The sequence below is a fragment of the Odontesthes bonariensis genome, chromosome 20 (genome assembly GCF_027942865.1).
Source record: "Odontesthes bonariensis isolate fOdoBon6 chromosome 20, fOdoBon6.hap1, whole genome shotgun sequence".
NCBI lineage: Eukaryota > Metazoa > Chordata > Actinopteri > Atheriniformes > Atherinopsidae > Odontesthes > Odontesthes bonariensis.
In genome coordinates this window covers 4,650,391-4,673,868 of record NC_134525.1, presented here as the reverse complement: position 1 = coordinate 4,673,868, position 23,478 = coordinate 4,650,391, and the positions used below count along the sequence as shown (strand labels likewise).

General features: G+C 41.8%; 1 protein-coding gene across 4 annotated transcripts in view; it reads right to left on the bottom strand.

Annotated features, from left to right (window-relative positions):
* The window catches only part of LOC142369724 (disco-interacting protein 2 homolog C-like), a 78,245-nt gene that overhangs the window by 30,793 nt on the left and 23,974 nt on the right, over nt 1-23,478 (bottom strand). For 3 of the 4 annotated variants that reach the window (XM_075452066.1, XM_075452067.1, XM_075452068.1), the window contains 13 exons: nt 23,213-23,371; nt 22,568-22,687; nt 19,497-19,694; nt 16,308-16,399; nt 15,591-15,701; nt 14,434-14,557; nt 12,056-12,165; nt 8,914-9,016; nt 8,768-8,832; nt 6,218-6,311; nt 6,001-6,120; nt 4,846-4,960; nt 4,337-4,476 (listed from right to left, as the gene is read on the bottom strand). In XM_075452066.1, the coding sequence (XP_075308181.1) occupies nt 4,337-4,476; nt 4,846-4,960; nt 6,001-6,120; nt 6,218-6,311; nt 8,768-8,832; nt 8,914-9,016; nt 12,056-12,165; nt 14,434-14,557; nt 15,591-15,701; nt 16,308-16,399; nt 19,497-19,694; nt 22,568-22,687; nt 23,213-23,371 (1,551 nt within the window). The remainder of the gene's footprint in view (nt 1-4,336; nt 4,477-4,845; nt 4,961-6,000; nt 6,121-6,217; nt 6,312-8,767; nt 8,833-8,913; nt 9,017-12,055; nt 12,166-14,433; nt 14,558-15,590; nt 15,702-16,307; nt 16,400-19,496; nt 19,695-22,567; nt 22,688-23,212; nt 23,372-23,478) is intronic. The other variant, XM_075452069.1, reaches the window with a different exon arrangement.

The window sequence follows — 23,478 nt, the reverse complement described above, 5'->3', positions numbered from 1 at the left end:
ATTTTGTACCCGTCGTGGTCATGAAATCCTCAGCTTTTTAAAGGTATGTTGCAACCACTTATACGCTGTGTGCAAAGCTAAGCTGATGATGATGAGCGAATGATGTTCAACTTGTGATTCTGGGCGGCAGTTACAGTATATATAACATTAAAGTGGGCTTGACTTTATATATCTGACAAAAAATCCACTCCAAAACAGTGTCTGTCATATGAAAACACCACTTTGTGCCAGCGATGCAGGTGAAGAATACTCGGTTTTCATCAACTGTAACGATTCTGTCGGGTTCACAAAGGTTAAAAACTTCCAGCTGCTTTGATATGAATAATTTCTATTTTCATTGAATTTTATTCATTTATGAATTCACAGGAAATAAGGCTGGTTATTGCCACTGACTTCCCTAATGGATTCAATTAACTTTAACAAGGTCCATTTTCAGTTCTATTCTAATTTTAATTGGGAGGGGGGGGGGGTGTTCAGTAAAAAACTAAGAATTGTGTTTTTCATGCAGGACTAATGGTGATAAAGTCACAGCTTTTATCTGAAGATTAATCTTTGAATAAAATTCACGTGAATTTTTATGCAAATAATTCACATAAAAATGTTTCAAACCAGCTTTAAGCCTCTTTCACGCACAGATCTCGGAATAGTACCATTAAGAAGTATAACCCATTTCAAAAAATGTTGTAAAGCTGGTCCAGTCCAGAGTCCAGACTAAACGTGGAGAAGCAGCATTTAGCTGTTATGCTGCAAACAAGTGGAACAAACTGCCAGTGGAGGTTAAACTTTCACCAAATGGAGACATTTTTAAATCCAGGTTAAAAACATTTCTGTTCTCATGTGTCTATGCATGAAATCTGCACGATATCTTTGAACTTATCTGGACTGTTGCTTGGGTCTAACTTTGTCTTGCTGAAATATGCAAGGTCTTCATCTGGATGGGAGCATACCTTTCTCTAAAACCTGATACCCACCCCCCTGGAATTTCTGGAAGATTTCTGGAAGTGTTCCTGAGCCCGTGCAGTGGTTTCCGGGACAGAATCCGGTCTGTTTTTAATGCAGAGCCGTCTGAGGGCCTGAAGGTCACAGACATCCAGGACTGATTTATCAGCTGTGTCTCGTGTTTCCAGATGTTTCCAGATTCTCTGAATCTTTTGATGATATTATGTTCTGTAGATGATGGAACATCCAAAGTCTGAGGAACATTTTTCTGAAATTGCTCTACAGTTTTAGACACAGCATTTTCAGCCTATCTTTACTTCTGAGAGACTCTGCCTCTCTAAGGTACTTTTTTATACCCAGTCATGTTACTGACCTGTTGCCAATGAACCTAATTAGTTGCAACATGTTCCTCCGGATGTTTCTGTTTTGTAACTCTTACTTTTCAAGCCTTTTGTTGCCCCTGCCCCAAGAAGACTTGTTGCTGCCATCAGATTCATAATGGGATGAAATATTATTCATGAAAGAGTAAAATGTCTCACTTTAAACATCTGATATGTTTTCTATGTTTTAATATGACTAAAACACTGTGTTATGATATTAGCAAATGATTGCATTCTGTTTTTATTTGCATTTGAAACAATCTCCCGGCTTCATTGGCGTTTGGGGCTGCATGATGAAAGGCTCATCGCAGTCTTTGCTCGTCTTTTCTGGTTCACACTTGCCATGCAGAGTGTGATGCTGCCCTGGTGTGTGCCCTCACACAGCACACTTGTGTATCGGATCAGGAGTGTGATGTTTAACGGCGCCAGTTTGGAGCATTTATCCATGTTATCAACACATCTCTGCTGCCAGCTCAAGGTAACAAACCCCGGCAATGTTTTCATTCCTTTCACACTGAACAGTAATAAACAGACAAAAAGAGCTGTGTGAGAGGGGCTGTAAAGACATAATAATCAATCAGTACCACAATATTAGACTAATCCTTAAAGAAAATAAGTGCTGTCAACAGCTGTTTGTTATTATAAACACGTTTAATCCATCCATTACACTGTTCTAATACAAATAATTAGTCTGCTGTTCATGGACGCTTCATTAAGCCCTGAACAGATGATGAATTATGTATTTTTATGCTCTGTATTACCTTTTAAAGTTACCAGTGTGAGCTTCATCCACAGAATAAAACTCAGCTGATTAGGATGGATTGCAGTTTTATCAAAAACTCTTGGGTTCTTTTTCCCCTCGGAGGCGATCGAGGCTTTGAACGTGAAGCTGAACACACTTAACTCGCTCAGTAATGAGCAGAGAAGGAGCAGCAGAAATTGGACATTGATGAACAAGAGAGGCCCAACATTTACACACTCTTATAACTAATTTAATGACTTAATGAACTTAATGGATTCTTTGCCATGCGATGCATGAAACAACCGAGGGCCGATAGTTTAACTCTTTAGACGAGCAGAGAGCAGCGGTGGGCTTATCCTTCAGCACATACAATAACTTTATATATATTTATATTTAATTTATATTCATCTGAATGATCTAACTTTGAATCTCATAACAATATCTATCGAATGTGGTAAACTTATAAGCAAAGTCTAACAGTAGCTATGCAGCAACATCATTATTCTTCATTTTGAATCGTGTTAGTTGGTCTTGAGGACGTCGATCAGAACAACATCTGATGCTGTAGCTGCTCGATGCTCCGCTGTTTGCTGCTGAGAGAGAATATATGACACACAGGTGTAGTGAGAGATAGAAAATAGAGCCTCCTCAACCTCAAGTTGCATCATGCTGCATTTGCTGTACCCCTGCACTGCTACTACTGATGGCAAATCATATAAACCTCTTTTGTTCAATGCAGCAGTGGATGATGTATTCCTAAAGCAAGAGAAAGCTAAAATCCCACCAAAGCCACACCTGTACAACACGTCCAAACCCACCACCTCAGCCTCGGACTAAGGCCAGAAACTGTGGTAAAGACATTCGTTGATGAACATCCATTGTTGTAGATATTAAGGAAAACAGCAAACTCTTGGTTTTAAGCTTTTCGGCCCTGTGATACAAGCCCGCCTTTTGTTTCCACCTGTCGCAGTGCTTGATGTGGAAGGTTTAAGCTGCTCGCCTATTTCTGTCAGTCCCGTTTTGCTCTGCTGTTTCTTCTGCTAGCTGCTCTCTGTCCCTGCACCACGTTGGAGGGCAGGCGAACAGGAAGAGAGGCTGGTGGGCCAGCCAATCACTGCATTCGGTCAGTGATAGACCAAGTCATTGCAGTCATATACACAGATGTTTTTTTCTTTTTTCATGCAAATTTATCGATAGCTGTGGAAACAACGCGAGCACGTCTGACAGAAAGCGCAGTTATAGAGGATGTCTAATGTTTGAAATCCCAACTGGAGTCCTTATTTTTCGTTTTTTCCCCAGTTGGAAATTGGAAAATCAAAGACTCTATATGTCTAATTTGAACTTAAATGATAGGTTGTAAGCTACGGTTCTATGGAGCCGATCTGTGAGCAATGAGTATAAACCTGGAGGCTTGCCGTTATGTTGCATGGTGCAGTGCTTTAACAACCCGGGCCAGTTCAAGACATGACTTGTGACAAGTTTTTAAAAGAGGAATCAGTTCCAACTGTCCAAGGCTGAACTACTGACAAGGGAAATCCACATATATGGCAAACAAATTGCCTGTTAAGTATCTCTATATCAGTGTGATGTGTTCAAGCCTATCTACAGTACGCTCTCTCATATGGTAATAATGTGCTACAAGGGTCATTAAATACTACAGATCCCATAAGAGGTAAAAGTGATGGAGTGGAGCCTTAAAAACAGATCAGTGTGAGTGGAGGTGGAAATTCATGGTGGAAAAATGAGCTGTTGTATTGTATTTCTGTGGTATTTTGATCCCATGTCATTAAGAGCTCAGAAAATTGTGTTAAAAATCAGGTGTAAGCGACTTTTTGTCACTTCTAACTTTCTGCCTGAGTGATCGTGGTACATTTAAATACAGCTGAAATCGCAGCACTAACGTTTTTTTTGGCTCAAGTGAATCTCAGATGACGTCGAGCTCAAAGAAAATCAGGATCTTACATGAGCAGAGCAGAAGGAATGCAGTCACTGAGGCCGTGGGTGAATATGCCTTATACATGTTTTACAGTCTGACTATAGAAACAGAAAAATATGTGAAAGAGAGCAGCTTTATTAGGAATGTGGCCGTGTTGAGTTGCAGCGAATGTGAACAGAGAGAGCAGAAAACCTTTCTGCTACATTCCACTGGAAATAGTTGGCAACTTTTTTAGCTTCCATGCTGCACTACAGCCAGTTCACAGGCTCTGTCTCTGTCTTTGAGCTTTAAATCTGTATCACTGCTTTGTGAGGTTTTGTCTTACGAACAGGGACTCACCTCCTGGTGTGACGGTGCCCACGTCCTGCACTGTGAGCACAGACAGCCGCTCCTCCGTGTCCACCCTGACCACCCCGTACGTCAGACCCTGCATGGACAGGACGCCTCGACCCGGAGGCTGGCTGATGTCCTCCACTGGCCTGAAAACCAAACATCACGCACACACAGGCGTGAACCCGAGACGCTTCTCCATGCAGCGGTACACAACCTCCATCAGAGCTATGAAACATGCGCTGGTGAATGTGTACCTCTTCTGGTAGATTCTAAATGTGTAAATCAATAAACAAATTTATTAACGAGTGAATTATTTATCAGCTAAGTGTGTGTAGCATGGAGAAAAAAACACTCACAACATGTTTACTGTGTGTGCTCTCAGTGGATGTTTGCATGCAGTAAGTGTGTATGAGGCTTTTTGCATATTTGTGCTTCTGTGTGTGTGTGTGTGTGTGTGTGTGTGTGTGCATGTTTGCAAATCTGTGTATGTAAAGTAGGGGTGAGCAGGTGTGTACCTCCTGATGGCCACTGTGAGGGCCTCAGGGGAGCTGGCGCAGGGACAGATGACCTCGCCTCTCAGCCCTTTGGTCTGAAAGACGTTGAGGAAGGCATCACAGGAGGAGATGGACCCTAACAGACGGAAACAGCCACAAACTGTCAGAGCCGGTCCAGTTCAGGTGTCAGGCTACTTTTTTCCTGAATCCTGGATAGATCATTTGCATGCAAAGTGAGGGAAGAATCTGGCTGCTCAGTCTTTCTTCCACTGTATTAAGGCTGGAAACCATTTATGGAAGCAAACGTGAAAAGCTGGACACATCCTGCTCTATTCTTGTGAAATGACCCAGTTTCTGACACCCCTCGAGGGTTTATCCACTTCCTTGACATTTTCTATCTCAAAATCAACAGAATTAAAGGTTTCCTCTCCCAAAAAGACCAGGAGAAACTCATCCATGCATTCATCTCCAGTAGACTCCATTACTGTAACGCTCTTTTAACTGGACTTCCCAAAAAGAGCATCAAACATCTGCAGCTCATCCAGAACGCTGCTGCTGGAGTTTTAACCCGGACTAAGAGATCTGAACACATTACAGCGGCTTTAAAATCTTTACTCTGGCTTCCAGTCCGTCACAGAGTAGATTTTAAAAGCCTGCTGATGGTTTCCATCTGTGATCTGTTCAGAGAATATAAAGCCAGCAGAGCTCTTAGATCCAAGGACTCAGGTCAGCTGGTCCAGTCCAGAGTCCAGACTAAACATGGAGAAGCAGCATTTAGCTGTTATGCTGCAAACAAGTGGAACAAACTGCCAGTGGAGATTAAACTTTCACCAAATGGAGACATTTTTAAATCCAGGTTAAAAACATTTCTGTTCTCATGTTTCTATGCATGAAATCTGCACGATATCTTTGAACTTATCTGGACTGTTGCTTGTTTTTAAATTCATTTAAATGATTTTATTTGTTTCTCTTTATATTCTTTTATGTATTTTAATGCTTCTTGCACTCCCTGCTGCAATGCTTTTATTTTATGTGAAGCACTTTGAACTGTTTGTACATGAAATGTGCTATACAAATAAATTTGATTTGATTTGATTTGATTTGATTTGAAAAACACCTTAGTAAACCCCCCTGTTAGTGAAAGAGCTCGGCTGATGAAGCTGTGCGTGACCTTACAGGGGTTTGATCCGTCGGCCACCAGCAGCATGCGCAGGGAGCTCAGGTTGATGTCCTTCTGGTCTTTGTGGGCCACCAAAGCCCAGTGCATGTCTCTGGACTTCACACACGCGACCTTCGCTGCAGGGCGAAATAGACAGACACACACGCAAATTAGCATTGATCTTTTTAAAGGATGGGAAAAAGGCGTGACGGAGCTGAGTGGCGTGTGCCTGACCTTTGTACTGGCAGACTTTCTGGATCCAGGACAGCGGGTTGACCTTCATCAGCGAGTACGGCACGCTGATCACATGCATCATGTTCATCACACTCTGCAGACACACACGGAGAATACGTCAAACAGTCAAAGCATACAACCTCAATTCCAAAAATGTTGGGACGCAAAAGAATGCAGTGACACGCAAATCTCATAAAGCAACATTTCGTTAACAGTAGAACAAAGAAGAGACGTCAGATGTTTCAAGTGAGACATTCTATTATTCAAGGAAAAATATTTCAGCTCACCTTGAGTCTGATGGGAGCAACATGTTTAAAAACAGTCCCGTCCTGTTGTTCCTTCGTAAGGTTGTTCCTTACACCGTAATTAATGCAGATTTACATGGTCATAGATGTTGTTAAAGATAACCATAATCTCTGAGTGAGGTTAATGGATATTTGTAAGAAATATATTCTTGTTTACTTTTGCCTATATCGAGGACTTGAATAGACAGCCGGTATATTTACGGTAGGTTAAAATGTTTAAAATGGTCTGTGTAAATATGTAGGAGCTATTTGTAGAGTTAGTTTTTGTTTTTTGGTTCTAGTTGTAAATTTAATTTGCTAATTATGAGTAACTTTATTTGATTAATTTCAGAGCTTTATTTAGATTAGATTTTTTTTGCTAATATTCTTTGTTAGTTATTTGTTTAGAATATTTTGCTAATTGGGTCACACTGGGCACCTGGGCCCTCATTTATCATTAGTGCGTAGAATCCCTTCTAAATCCTGTCGTATGAGTGAAATCTAGAATGTGCCCAAGTACAAAAAAAAAAATCGGCATTCATCAAACGTTCTTACACAGGTCGTACGCACACAGGTAGGTAATCTGCAATGATAAATACCACACCTGCCAGTTCACCGGTCAGACTAATTTGCATCATGGAATGCCCCCAATTAACCATATATGGCACCAACATTCCCTTTAAAAGCCACCGGAACTTGCTTGCTTGCGCTTGACATTTCTTTTCTCATGTGTCTATGCATGAAATATCTTTTAACTTATCTTGACTGTTGCTTGTTTTTAAATTCATTTAAATGATTTTATTTGTTTCTCTTTATATTCTTCTACGTATTTTTAATGCTTCTTGCACTCCCTGCTGCAATGCTTTTATTTTATGTAAAGCACTTTGAACTGTTTGTACATGAAATGTGCTATACAAATAAATTTGATTTGATTTGATTTGATTGACTCAGAGCGCGGATCTCGAAAACACATGAAAAGCTATACAGAATCATACGCGGCGGACAGCACAGCTTTATGCCAATTACGCACACAGGCTCCACACCTCCACACACGCATCGCGTCTGCAATCATAACTCATTAGGGGAAATCACATTTTGCCAATATTTTAGAGACCCCCCAACATTTCCCAAATCATGTTTTCGGGGGCCACTCACTACTTTCTGCCAATAAATCTGCACGCTCCCTAAACACGCGCTCCCTCCGTAGCGCACGGTTTTCCAGATCCTCAAGCAATGCAAGATGGGCCATGTTGCATGCCTTTTATACCCATATCAATTAAACTAGGCTGATTATTGTCAGGTCTTCTGGTGAAACAATTATTGTTACACTCTGAATGAAATGCAATGAACGCCAGGTAGGTCTAATGCACCGTGCTTTGGAATTGCAGAGGCTACGCGGACCCAAATGCCGTCAGACATACTGTAATGCAACAACTGAATGAACATTGTAATATTCCCCTGTGCAGCGATCAACACCATTTGCAGTTTCGTAATTCTACCACTAGGCAATGTGCGTAAGCATGGTCAAAGCTGTGCGTAGATTTAGGCACATTTCTAAGTTCAAGTACATGTTCATAAATCCCACACTTTGCTCAGGAATGATCGCACGCACGCTTTACGCACAGATCTGTTCATAAGAACGCTTGATAAATGAGGGCCCTGGAGTACCAGCATGCACCAGGGTGGGCCAATGGTTTTTACCAGGGAAAGGGAGAGAGCAGCAGGTTTTCTTTGTTCTTTTGTTTGTTTTATTGTTTGGAAATAAATAATCAGAAAAACGCAATAATTCATTTTTGGACATTCATCTTCTTTTGCCTGCGTTAAATCACATCCCCCATGGTGCATCAGTGGTCTTTTGATTTTGTTTGGTTTAAGTTTAATTTGTTTTTTATGGACAAATGGCCACTACAGATAGTAATAAGATGCAAAATGTGAAACGGGACAAAGAGTGAATTGTGTATATGTTTGTACAAAATGGTTCATGGAAAAAAAAAAGTTAAAAAAAAAAAAAAAAAAAACCAGTCCCGTCTGTCCCAACTTTTTTTTGAACATATCGCTCCCTTCTGAAGAAATAAGCATGATTCGGAAATATTGGTTTATGAGATTTATGAACGACTGCATTCTGTTTTTTTTTATCTACGTTGCAAAAAGTGTCCCAACTGTTTTGGAATAGAGGTTGTAAACAGATGTAAATAGTCAGAAGGTGACATGCAGAGCTGATAAACTGCCTAACTAAGCAGGAATCTAAAGGTCCTGGACCTCTTACCGTCAGGATGCCGTGCCACAGACCCACATCCTTCTTAAAGTCTAAGACGTTCACGATGGTCTCCGCTGCACAGCGAGAGGAACAGAGCAGTGTTAGGAGCACGGTTAGGACCTACAGACAGGGCTGTGTTTTTGGTGTGTGCCTACCCTCGGTGTAGCTGCAGGACTGAGTGAGAGCCTGGCAGTGTGTGAGCAGAGCGATCCTCGTCACCGTGACTCCCAGCACGCTGCCATCCTTACAGGTTTTATACTGAGGGGAAAACAACAGATGGGAAACTTTCAGCGGGATTCTCACCATCAGTCAGAACAGAGAAGTCTTACTTGAACTTTAACGCTGAAATTCAGTTGATTATGAAACCCTAACCCTGCAAAAGATCATCATGAACAATCCACACCATTTTTGTTTTTTACAGTTTCATTCAAATGACATCATCACACATATGAGGTGAGTACAAAGATATTTCAGTGTGTAGGCTGGAGAGGTTCTGGCTTAAACCAGCGACTCTCCAGAGCCACGCCCCCCTCATTTTTTCTTCTGCTTTGAATAACTCTCAGTCAAATGTCTCGTTTCAAATGACAAAAATAAAAAAAACAGCTGGTGGCAGCAAATCCTACTGCTGGAAGCAAATACAGTTAATGTTTTTGTCTATTATTGGTATAGATTTCATGCCACTGATGGAATTATCTAATTGCATAATGTGCTTTCAAAGCTTTAAATAAATTTAAAAGCTCACAATCAGGGAGCGATGCGAAAGCCATGCTGCCCTGCTGTGTTTAAAGCACGGTGAGGATGGTGGACGAGGCTCCCTGCTTATCCGTTTTTATGTTTCTAGCAATACGACCTGCATTTGGAGCCGTATACACGGTGGCAAACAAGCGGAAGAACAACAGAGAGAAGTTATCAAAACACACACTTAAGTCGCCTTGAACTCTAGGAGGAATCAGCTGCTTTATTGTTATTTGGGCCTGCTTAAGTCAAGTCAAGTCTAATTATACAGCACTTTTAATGAAAACTGACAAAAGTGCTTAAAATGTACAGCCAATAACGATGTAATAAGAGATAATAAGACATAAAAAAAAACCACATCTAAAGAAACAGGAATTAAAAGGAGATGGAAACACGATAAACTGCAAACGATCAGTTTAGTTTAGTCACACTTTGCTCGAGACAAAAGCAAAGAGGAAGAGGTGAGACTCAAGCCCTTTAAATGTAAATATATCTGCAGTCTGAGTGGCGCTTGTGTGGAGGAGCGAACTGTTCCACAGATTTGGGGCAGTGTTTTAACCTGCACCGCAGCGCTCTCACAGGGCTGCGGATGTTGAGGATCTGTTAAATCAGATGGTGCCCGTCTATTCTAAAACTTTAAAAGTAAGCAATGAAGTCTTAAAATCGATCCGGAAACAGACAGGAAGCCAGGGAACAGTTATGTGTTCACGCTTCTTCAAACCAGTTAAAAGACGACGCAGAGAACACTGATCTTGACTGATGGACGATGCAAGCTGGTCTTCAGTGGTGAGAAAAGCACGAATAACTCGTTCCGGGTCTTTAAACTAAACATGGAGAAGCAGCATTTAGCTGTTATGCTGCAAACAAGTGGAACAAACTGCCAGTGGAGATTAAACTTTCACCAAATGGAGACATTTTTAAATCCAGGTTAAAAACATTTCTGTTCTCATGTGTCTATGCATGAAATCTGCACGGTATCTTTGAATTTATCTGGACTGTTGCTTGTTTTTAAATTCATTTAAATGATTTTATTTGTTTCTCTTTATATTCTTTTATGTATTTTTAATGCTTCTTCCACTCCCTGCTGCAATGCTTTTATTTTATGTAAAGCACTTTGAATTGTTTGTACATGAAATGTGCTATACAAATAAATTTGATTTGATTTGATTTGATTTGATTTGATTTGATTTGATAAACGAGACTTAGCTGATGAAGCTGCTACAACAGACTCCACCGTGTGCTGTGCTCAGTTTAGATGAGACGATTATGTGCCCAGATATTTTAAGAAGTTCCAGATGGGATGTAGATGCCAGAATCGTATGAGCCTGGCAGCTGACAGCGGTCCACTCGGTGCAGCTGCTTCTTCCGTTTCTCTCCATCGGCATCAGGCTGCCGGACATCCGGAGTCCCACAGAGGCGGGAACTGCACACTTTTCTAATCAAATCGCTCTCTGGATTATTTGCAGCATGTACAAATACCATGTAAAAGTACAAATGTGTTGAATAAATGCTTTACAGGCATTATTTCACATCTTAGACAGTAAATGTAACAGCCAAATTTTAAGACGATTAATAAATGAAAAATACTTCTTCTTCTCTCTGGATATCATCAAAGTTCAAACTAGATACTTTTCATTTTCTTTGTTACCAGAATGAAAGAAGTTCTTTTTGAAAGAGTAATACTGTATATTTATCAGAATGAATATGTTGCCATAAAGATATCAAACACTGCTGTTAAATGTTTTAGGGACACACTGCATGAGTGGATAGCTTTACAGGATGTAGTACCCGCGTTAGATTAAAACAAAGCTATTGGGTAATAATATTTTTTCACCAAATTCTAATTTTGCAAAAATGTTCTAATAAGTTAAAAATAAGTTTCTGTACGTATGTAAAGAATTTGGGGGAAAAAATGCCTTAAAGCTTCTGGAAACATTAGCAATATATATATGAACTAAGTTTCACTGCTTTATTGACTTTAAAGCACTTCCTTTTTGCTCTTTAAGTTTATTTGTTTGATGTTTTCTTTTTTTAACAGGTGCCTATTTGTTTACCTTTGAAATCAAGATGTTAATTTGTGAGTTGGTGAATCAATGAAATCGTTTGGTAAAAATTAAAGGTCATGTCTGCTGATTCAACCCACCATAAAATGTAGCTTCCCTTTGTTTTACCCTGTGTAACATGACTAATAACCAACCAGCTCCAGGAGTAAACAACCACCTATATTTTTGTTAGATAAGGTCACTAACTGAGCAGCACAAACTCTTTTCTCACTGAAAGATGATTATTTTTTTGCCTTTCAGGCTCGTTATTGCTGCTTTGCTGCTCGTCTTCATGCTGAGCTAATCTTTTATAAAGTGTACGAAACAGATAGTAAATCAGCTCTAATTGTTATTTTGAGGCATATGTATTTATTTTAATCTACTTTTATATGCATGCTAAAATACAGCTGATTAAACACACATACTTAGATCTCAGTGTTAGAAGAGGAGTGACCGTAGGAGTGTCAGCTCAGATTTAAGAGCAGCTGATGCCCCAGCTTCTGTGGACCTGTTAGCTCACCTCTATGTAAGCTGTGTCGTTGTTTGCATCTTTGATGTGAGGGAACCAGTCTCTGGGAGGCTTGGACAGGTGCTTCGACTCTGTTACGAACCACAGCAGCTTGGGCCAACCTGCAGTGAGGAGAGACGCAGGGTGAAAGGATGAGTCAACAACAGCACTCACACAGGCAGAAGCAAGTGATCCAACCGGATAGAAACATTTCGGAGCTGATAATGGGAGAAAAAGGGGATTCTCTTTCATCCACATGGTTTTTAGACATCCAAACAATGTCAGGGTGCTTGCTCTTTTTCCAAACTAAAATTCCAGACTTTTTCCAGACTTTTTTAAAACTGATACTTTTTCCCCCCCAAGACCTTAACTCTATGTACTTGTAACTTGTGTGCCTACTTCATTGGTTGAGATTGTACCAACTGTGTTTATTAGAAATGTTAATTTCTATAGGCTAGTATTCAATGAACAAATGCATTATTCACAGTAAATTATGCTTTTACTGATGAAAACGTTTCAAAACATGAAAATCGCAAGTACATGAATTTCACATCAAACAAGTGTCACAAAAACTATCTATAAAAAAAATGAATGGATGGATGAATGTATGTAGAATTCAGTCTCTTCACTCACATCTCATCCCATTAGGCTAATACAGTACGTGAGCAGTTAGTTAAAATATAGTTTTATAGCCTACCTTCCTATTTCTCATTTCACAATGCCTTTGAGCATACTGTAAAATTCTACCATACATTTATTTTCCATACTTTATTAAGACTTTCACACAAAATTCAAGACTTTTCAAGGTCTGGAAAACAGTGCTTCAAAATTCCATACTTATTAAGACTTTCAAGACTTGCGCAAGCACCCTGAATGTGACACATCGGGCTTTTTCCTTCAAAACTCAATTTATAAAACAGGCAAACAAACAAGATGTGCCTTATATCTTTTGTGTATCCAAAGCCAAGAGCTCCTGAACTAAATTTCATTATGCCTGCATAGTGACAATAAAGATTCTTGATTCTTGATTTCTTGGTTCCAACCAACAAAATACACAAACCGTCTCTGAAAGTGGTGAAGATCTCATTAGTCTGAGTTAAAGGGATAGTTCGGGATATTTGACATGAATCTGTATGGCATCACCATAACCAGTGTCGTGCATTCAAACTGACTTACCCCCGACAGTGTCCTGTGAGCCGAGTTCTTGTCCAGTGTTGGTCAAGGCGAAAGTAGTCCGGCTTGTTTGCTGGGGTCAAGAAATTAGCGCGTTTTTCTTCCCAAAACAGTACGTGTGCTAAAGAGTGATTTATTTCATCACAAAAACCGAAGCCGGCAAAAGTCACTCAACGTTATCACTTGGGCCCTATACTGTCTCTCATTGTGTATCAGTGCGCACGTCATTCTGACCGCGAGCTGTGCGCACGAGTCGATTCACTTTGTTTACTGCTCGGGAAGATGTCTGACTACGAGAGCGACGAGGAACATGTTGACTTCCGTTCAGAGCCAAGGGGGTATCTTTATGAACCCGTTTATACTGAGGAGGAAGTTCGCCAAATGGACTTAGATCGGGCAGAAAGAGAGAGGGTGGACAGAGAAGTGATGGAAACAGAAGCTGGAGCCAGTGCTGGAGCTGCGATACCCAGGGTGGCCGACAAATCCTGGTGCACTTGTTTGAAGTGCGAAGTAATGCAGACAGAGGTGGAATGTTACTGCTGCCACGAGTGGGATTTAGTTATGCCCCAGATACAAAACCTTTCCATAGATGAGGATGTCGGCGGCCGCGGGACAGCTGCTGCCTGCATCACAAATAACGGTGACTTCCCTGCACTCCTGAATGCAGGCGTCTTGAGAACTTTTTTCCATGTTCCCAAGATCAACTGGAAGAGGCGTCCCAGACCAGCTGGACCCGATGGCCAGTTGTCTGCAGAGTAAGTGTTGAGCACTGCCAAAGAACAGAAAGACTCGTGCGCACAGCTCGCGGTCAGAATGACGTGCGCACTGATACACAACGAGAGACAGTATAGGGCCCAAGTGATAACGTTGAGTGACTTTTGCCGGCTTCGGTTTTTGTGATGAAATAAATCACTCTTTAGCACACGTACTGTTTTGGGAAGAAAAACGCGCTAATTTCTTGACCCCAGCAAACAAGCCGGACTGCTTTCGCCTTGACCAACACTGGACAAGAACTCGGCTCACAGGACACTGTCGGGGGTAAGTCAGTTTGAATGCTGACTTACTGGTTATGGTGATGCCATACAGATTCATGTCAAATATCCCGAACTATCCCTTTAATACATTCATGTCGAATTAAAACCTTCTCTTTAAGAGCCTCCCCTCCCCCACACCAGGCCTTCGCCATCCAGCTTTGATGGATGATTTTTCTCTCTCACCTTTGAACTGTGGGATCTCTCCTGTTGCGCTCTTGGGAAGACCCTTATGGCAGGCGTCACTGGTCAGCGCCACGGTAACGCCACAGCTGCCCAACAGGAATCCAATCTGCTGGCTGCCGGCATCCTATTGGACGATACAGAAGGTGAACAAACAGACAAGACGGTAAGAAAAATGACAACAAAAAGCTTGCATTCCCTTTTTTTTTACCTCTGATAAATACAGTTAGACTGACATATTGTGACTCACTGGAAAGTATAATTCATATCAAGTATAGTTGCATTAATAATACTTCTACATAAACAGTGCATTCGCTTAAAACTAAACTTTAATGGAAAATCCTGCAATAAAAATGCAGACTGGTTGAGGGGGTTCAAGAGAGGAAGATAACCTGCAGCAAAAGCATTTTTCTACTGCAGCAAGTAATCACTGTGTAACCATGCCAACCCTCTTCTGCACATAATGCTGCAAAGACAGGCAGCTGTGTCTCACTCCTGGCCCACAGTTAGCACAGACAGAAGCAGAAAGCACTGAGTGTACTAAAGGAAGAGCCAAAAGCCACATCAAATCAATACTAAATATATTTTTCAGCCATGAGCTCCTTCCTGAAAGCTTTGTGCTATAGTAGAGACTCCAGACTTTGGAGGTTTTAGGTCTCCGGAGTCCAACAGTTGCACCTACTTGATGACGATTTTTAATTCTTCTTTACCTCAGCAGGAGGCTGAGGCTTGTTTCTTGTATGTCAGACATGTTTTTCTGCTTCCTGTTCAGACAGGATTATCCTCTCAGGAATACTTGCTGCCAGCAAACAGTTGAGTCTGAAGATCCCAAACACGTTTTTAAGTCTGCTGTGTGACCAAAATGTCCACAGAAACAGGAAGGAGATGAAACACAGCAGGAGTCTGGAGCTACTGATGTGGCCTAAATCAAAGAGGATTAACATAAAACAGCAGTGCTGTAAAGATCCCATTCCCTGACCTCCAGCTGGGAGACCATGACCGTGTGGAACTAATTTAAAGGCAAATTAAATGGTCTGGAAGGTTGAGAAGATGGCTAAAGATATCACAGAGAGTGTGTCTGAGATGCTGTGCAGGTCAGCGAGGAAACAAGGCAGGACTTTTTGAAGGTGACACATGTTTAAGTGTATTTCACAACAAACCTTGCGACTTAGTGGCACCTCTATGGGAACAGGAACCACCTCAGCCAGCAGACAGCCGTAGAAGGCCACCATGAAGGCCACTGGGTCATTGTTGGGAAACACCAGCGCCACCTGAGGAAGAAAGAGAAGATAGCAGGTGGGTTCACAGATGCTGGGAGCCTTCTTAAGGCCCAATGCCAGCTCCTTTCCTTGGCCCTGACACTTGTCCTTTGGTTTTTTGTGGAGGTAAAGTGGATGTTAACCATTTGAGATCATGAAATAGTGGTCATCTAGCCATCCAAAGAGCCCCCGATGGTCTGTCTGAAGGGCGAAAAGTCTTTTCCAAGGGGAACCTTAAACAGAGGGGTAGGACTGAGAGAATTAGGATTGGGACATGGAGCTCGATGAAGCTCGTGGCAACGAAGTAATCAAAGGGGTGATGTGTGCTTTAAACTAATTTCGATGGTAAACTGACATTGATGATGCACACTGAGGGCCTGAAACCCACCTGGAGTGCTGCTGGGCTGAAAAACCACACTTTGGCTTCCCGCCCAGCAACATCTCATGAGAATTACATTTAGCCTAACGGTACGATGCCACACGCCAACAACTAGAAAAACGAGCCACTTTTTGCCATCATAGCAATAGCACAAACTAATAAAACTACTCAGGTGAAATGAGCACAAACACAGGCGAGAAGCTAAATGGAGCGTGTGACGGTGGGAGATCGTGACTCACCCGATCGCCTGGTCGCACCATGGGCTCCTGCTTGCTGCCCAGCTTGTGGAGGATGTTGTAGGCAAGCTTGATGCTGCGAGACCAGAGCTTTCCTGCAGACAAGATGAGGGTGTGAGAACCCGCGGTCATGTGAGTGAATGTGTGTGTTCCTGGACTTCTATTTCAGGAAGAAAGAAAACAAAACTGTCTAGAGAGGGGGCACTTAGGGTTTTCAGGTCACTTTGTATAGATGGATGGCACTTAAAGCAAATGCTGTTTATTGGACCGTCACTGAACAGATTTAAAGGAAAAAAGGAACGATGTGAAAAGGAGGGTTAGATTCCTGCTCGCTGTCCTCACAGACTTCATTGAAAACACAAAGTCCAGGCATTTTATTAATGAACAAAATCTTTTTTCCTTTGCACCTGAGTTTTAACAGCAAATGATCTGAAGACAGATTATCCTTCCAGTTACAGCCACATGTTTATCATTACGTGATGCCAAAATTAACTTTCTAACATCTGCCATAAACAAAACAAAGACACTCATATATGTGCAAAAATGGTTTATTTAGTTTATTTATGATATCCACATCAGTTCAGTACTGTGGCCTCCCTAATGTTGATATATATTGACAGGAAAACAGGAAATAAGTGCAGTTAGTTTGTGCAAACACAAACATAAATACAGTATTTAAGGAAAAAAACTGAGTTAGAACATTTCTAACAAACTTTAAAGTGAATATCTGCTCTGAGCTCCTTTCTCCTCCAGCACAGCCTGAACCCTCTCAGACGAGCTTTCTGTCCTTTCTTTAAGGAGTCTTCAGGAATAGTTCTCCAGGCTTCTTGAAGGACATCCCAAAGCTCTCCTTTGGATGTGGGCTGCCTTTTGTTCCGTTCTCTGCCAACATGATCCCACACTGCTTCAGTAATGTTGAGCTCCGGGCTCTGGGGAGGATTCATCCCTCCATCAGACCTGCTGCCACTGATTTTCAGCCCACTTCTTGTGTCCTTTGGCACAGCTCAGCCTTTTCTCCCTGTTTCCCTTCCTTAAGAACGGCTTCCTGACAGCCACCCTTCCATGGAGCCCATTTCTGATGAGGCTTGGGCCAACAGCAGATGGATCAGCTGAAGGTCCAGATGCATCTCTCAGCTCCTGTGTCAGGTCTTTGCTGGATGTTTTCCTCTTTCTTAAGGACATCACTTTCAGATCCTGTTCATCTGCTGTAGATAGTTCTTTAGGCCTGACACTTCTTCTTCTGTCCTCCACTTGTCCAGTTTCCTCAGATGTTTTAAGGACACACTGCACACCATGCTAAGATATGCCAAGTTTTCAGCTAACAGCTCTTTGGGAATCACCTTGTTGCTGCAGAAATCCTGTTTTCTGTCTGTCACACTGTGTTATCTTTGCTGTTTTTCACACATGCAGCTAAAGAAATGGGAACAAATGATGTGTCTTTGTGACAGGCTGCTGGGAACAAAGTGCCTGAATGTACTATTTAAAACTGCTTCTTTGCTAAGTTGTCTGTTCTGTGTCGACACAACACTGGTTCATCCCTCGAGTTAGGAGCCTTTTTTCTGCCTGAATGATTCATAGGTAAGTGGCTTAACAAACAAACAAACAGATTCCTCTGAAATCGGTCAGGTACAAGGACTGGACTGTGAAAAAGAGAGTGAAAAAGCAGCCAATGTCCAAAGAAAAACTCTGAAAGACCTTCAGAAAGCCTGGAGAACTGTTGCTCAAGACCACTTTAAAAGATTACAGGAAAGTCTGGCTGCTTGGAGGGAATATAAAGAAAGGAGGGCTGGATCAGGACTTTTGTGTCGTATTGTAGGTCTTATTCTAACAGAAAATATTCTAACTGTTTTAGAGGCTTTTAAATAAAATAAAAAAAATCCCTCGTCTGCCTCCATGCACTAACAGTACTGCAGAATTAAATAGAATTTTACTCAGACAAATGACAAAAAAAATGACACTCGGTGGTTTATCTGTTGAGATTGATCCACTATTGCATTCCTTTGAGCTACAAACGTATGTGAACCTCAAGGATGAAGGTGTTTCAAGTCAGTAGGTGGGTGAACTGTTTGATATAAAGAACAGGAACTATGTGAAGTGTCATCTTAACAACATGTGTTTATGTAGCTGTATTTAGGCACGAACAAAGAGTGATTGATCATCAAGTCGGAAACTCTTTGAGTTTGAATCCAGGCCCATTGTTAAAGATGACTGAAAGAGCAGAGTGTGTAATAGACTGTGAAGTCAAAAAGCAACCCGGGGTAACTGTGGACAGATGAAACAAGAATTATGATCAATATATGTCTATAAGATTGCTATAATTGATGAAAAAATCTATTCTGAATCTGTGAATGAAACTCAAGAGAAGGTGACAGAGAGCGTTCTACAAAAGGATGGCTGAAGAAAATGAAAGTTAATGCTTTTGAACGGCCAATTCAAAGTCCTGGAATAGATTTAATGGAATTGTTTCAGGAGGAAACCAGCCAAGAGTTGAAGCTGTTCTCTACAGAGGAAAGACGTAAAACTCGTCGCTCACACTTATGAGACACTGTCCTCAATAATACATGATCACGAATCTGATGGTGTTTAAATCATTGTTTCAGATCATTTACTGAAGAAAATAAGGCTGCGTGATGTGGCCGGAAAGTAAACTCTCAGATTTCTTTCCCTTTTAAACTAAGATTTTCAATCTTAATGATTTTTATCTGTTCTTTAAAACAACAAAAAAGTCACCACGGATTCAAATTCAAAAAGCTAATTTTTGCTCGTATTTAACTTAATTTCCTTTCTAGGATACAAAGATTAAATTCAGATTCCTTTTGGCCTTAAAGCACAAGCCTAGGAAAGGAAAATCTGTCCTAATTTTAAAAGTATACCTCAGAAAATTTACATATCACCGATAGAAATCAATGTGCCTCTTGGCATTAAAGTGTCTGATTTTTAAAGCAGCGTGAGTGGTTGTTTGTCTCGTTTGTATCTGTGTGGCCCTGATAAAAAAGATAAATTTTCCATATGTGAACATAACATAAGAGCATATGGTTCTTTGTATGCAGTGCGTTGGTCATTGAATAGTAAATATATATTTCTTTAAAAGGTTTTTAAACCATAAATTTGATTAATCGATAAAATTGATGTATTCTAAAAGGTAAAAACCACTGTAAGCTAAATGTATGTGAATGTAATGTGTCTGCTTACCGTATGTGAGGACATAGAGGGGTTTCCCTGCTGTGTCCAGGCTGGTGAGGCAGGGGGCTTTCGGGGAGATGGTTCCCCAGCGTTGGAGCGCAGCCTCCAGGGAGGGGGGCCAGTTGGTGACCACCCCCAACGCCTCCCCCCGAACCGGCATCATCTCTGCCCCCTCTGGCCGAGGCTGATTGGGATCCGGCTGCTGGACTGGAGATCAGAAGACAAACAACGCCATGAGTGTCCAGCTCACAAAGCTCTACTGTTCGTTGTTTATCTGCTGCTGTGTGAGTGTGAAAATCCATGAAAATAATTTGTTTTATAAAATGGCAAAGCGAGAGAGCTGTAAGAAAACTACACTTTGGGGCATTAATTCATTAGCAGGGCTTGTTATAAGGCGGGAAATGTGTTAATTTTAGCACTGGACAGCTGATTTATTTGAATAGTTTCTACAGCAGTAAGGCTGCACCAGTGGGCATAATCAGGAAGGGTTCAGCTTTAAGCTTCTGTCAATTAAAGGTCTTGATTAAAACATCGACCCTGAGCTCAACACTGCCGTGTATAACCACACTGCAGATCTTTATGATATTGTTAAATGAGACAATGAAAGACAACTGACTGGAAATTAACAGACAGAGTCAGAAGGATAGAAAAAACTGATGAGAGCAGTTTATCTCTGTGTTCAAAATCCCTCAAATTTCAAGTTTAACCCTGTCATCTGCTCCATGTGGCTCTATGGATGGAATATATTCTTCACTCAGACACCAGAGATAGTAATAAAGAAACTATGAACTCTGTGTGTTCGAACAGGACACCGTTTCCCTTTGTTTTCCGCACAGTTTAAGCTAAGTCTTCATAAATATCACGGGGAAAGTTTTTATTCAGACCGCATCCAACACATTCTCATTCCCAACTGTTGTCAACACTCTGGAGATCATATCTAAACCTCCCAGTTTGTGTCTCAGAGGGATCCTGACCCCCCACTTTCCAACACACAGGGAACTGCTCTACAGCTGCATATTTCCAGTTATCCCTCTGTGGTGGTGAATGGCGCGCTGTAAACCAGAACAGGAAAACTTTATTCTACAGTGGTGGCTTACAAACATCAATATGGAGCCCACAAAAACTCGAATAAGAGCACCTGGGGTTCTTCTTGGATCTTGAAGACTTTTGTCCTAATTCAAGCTCTTATGATTACCAGGACCTGGATGACTGAGGATCTCCAGCAACGAGCAACATGGACCCCATAAGAAGGCTGAGAGGGACGGCTGTTTGTCCCTTATTTTTTTATTTCTTTGTTGACCACTTTATTAATAAAAAAAAATAAAAAAAATACTTGGTTAAAGGAGAATTCCGGCCATTTAACAAACATATCCCATCTGTTGGAGACCCAGGGAAGTTGTCCAAAGGGAAAACCGCGAGAAATTTTCATGCCCGCTGCGCAAAGTTCAATTGCCGCTGATTTCCATGAAAGCGGGCTCTATCGGGCAAGCTTTTAACCTTTCCTGAGGCTCTTAACGTGTATCAAAATACTTTTTACCAAATTGGCCGTGGTGTCAGTAGCAATACAATTCAACCCAGGGGCTAACCATACATACCATTAGCTAGCACAGACATGATACATTTTGAGATTTCAAAAACAGCGCACTTACTTTTCTCAGCTTCCGTGTTCCACAGGCGTGCGCACAAATTAATCGATCGCCGAAGTCATACACTATAGTATTCCAAAATTGTCTTTTTGTCCACCAAAAACGACCCTCGGGAACCGAACTACACATTGCCATGTTTGTTATTGTTTCCTATCGAACAGCTGACTCGTTTCAACACCCATATTCGCCGTGATGTCATGACGTGTCACATGACTCCTGGAAGGAGCGCACCTTCGCCCATTATTCAGCGGCGGGAGATAAGAACCCTCTGGATTTTATTGTTTAGCTAGCTAATGGTATGGTTAGCCCCTGGGTTGAATTGTATTGCTACTGACACCACGGCCAATTCGGTTAAAAGTATTTTGATGCACGTTAAGAGCCTCAGGAAAGGTTAAAAGCTTGCCCGATAGAGCCCGCTTTCATGGAAATCAGCGCAATTGCACAACTTTGCGCAGCGGGCATGAAAATTTCTCGCAGTTTTCCCTTTGGCCAACTTCCCTGGGTCTCCAACAGATGGGATATGTTTGTAAAATGGCCGGAATTCTCCTTTAAGATGAGGCAACAGAAGTACATGGTTGAGATTAAGCATTAAAACACATGATTAAGGTTAGGCATCAAAAGAACTTGGTTAAAATTGGGGATTAAAAGTACTTGGTTGAGGGTCAGGAAAACATCCCCATGAGGTGTTATGATACACAAAAAAAATATATATATCAATTTTACTGGTTGGTATTACGTTGCATTAGCTGGCTGGGAAACCCTGTATGTCCAAAAGTGACGCTTTGGTTGTACCCTGTGTGTTCAGAACCAGCAAAGTGAGGCGTTGGGAATGAGAACATGTGGTCACGTCAGCTGACCACCAGCACTTATTGTTTCAAAATGAAACAATAAGTGCAGTTTTTCCAGGTGCACTGCTGCTGCATTCGCCTGCTAACTGCCGAACCCAACCAACACCGACCGTCCCTTTCAGAGGCCCAGCTGTCCTCTCCTTTCTCCACCAGCACTAAAGCAGGCTCACTGCTCTGCATCCAGCTGCAGTCTGACTTCAGTCTTGGAAGGGGAACAGATCTACTGTCATCAGCCCGCAATCATTCTCTCTATGCTGCTCGGCAAAGATGGGAAACGCACGGCAACATCCCTGACGTTCTGCTTTCACGAGTAAACAAACTCGATTGACTAAAATGCCACTAAAATGTCTCTATGCTTTAGGCTGCCATATGTGAGGACCTGCAGTGTTAACATTTCAGAGACAAGCCCTTTGACATCCACTGGATTTATCTCTAAACCTTTGCACTCACGGGTGCACTCAAGGCTTTCACTGCATGAAGACCACTAAATACATGCTAACTATGATCATTTATCATGTTAAAATGCAACTAAAGACAGACAGATGGACAGACAGAATGTCATGCAGACAGAAAGACAGTTTCTAACCCTCTAGAAGCTCATCGAAGTCATCGACAAAGAACTCTCGTAGCGGCGGTCTGCGAGGCTGCTTCAGCGTGTTAACGAGCTGCTGGATCTTAGCCGACACACGACTGCTGACTGGAACACCTGGAAAAATCCCAGTGGAAAGAAAATGCCTCAATAGCTTGCATGACTGATAATCTTTTCAATAACAACTCCAACAAACCTCAAGAGTTACGGCAAGTCTTACCAAGAATGAGATCAGATCTCAAGACTGGCTTTTTAAACTTAAGAGAGAATCACTGAGCAGGAAACTTGAGGTACAAGGAGGCATTCATCTCTCTGCTAATGCTGCTAATGTCTATGGTTGTTCTGAGCGGCTCTCAGTTTTCTGTTTGTGACCGTGTGATTGTGAAGCACGCAAAAAAAAAAACAACAAAAGGTGCTCTGTCAGCTTTGCGTGGAAAATAAAGAGTAAAAAAAGACCAAAGCACGATCTGTTCATCCAAAGCACTGACATCAACAGAAACAGCGTAATTGGACAGTTCTCCAAGGCACTGGTCCAATTTGAGCACACGTCCTGATTAAAGAGTTGCTATTTTTATCTTCCGTCTTCAGTATCTTTATTCAGCCTAACGGAGGGGCAGGGTTCCACCGGGCGATGACTCTTACCATCGCCTGTCTCCATGCGCTCTGCGTTGCCGTACTTCTGTGTGTTCCTGGCAATCGTTCCCATGTTGGACATGTGGTGACGCTCGGTGTGGGAGTGGGAGTGGGAGTGGGACGAGTCCGACGAGTATCCCGTCACGTCCGGAGGGGCCGAGTGATTTTCTGAAGGGAAGCGGAGAGCGACAGAGTGAAGCAGACAGACGGAGACAGAGAAGCTGCAAACAGGGGTGACTCACTGTTCATCTCCACTGTTTGTCAAGTGCCATGTT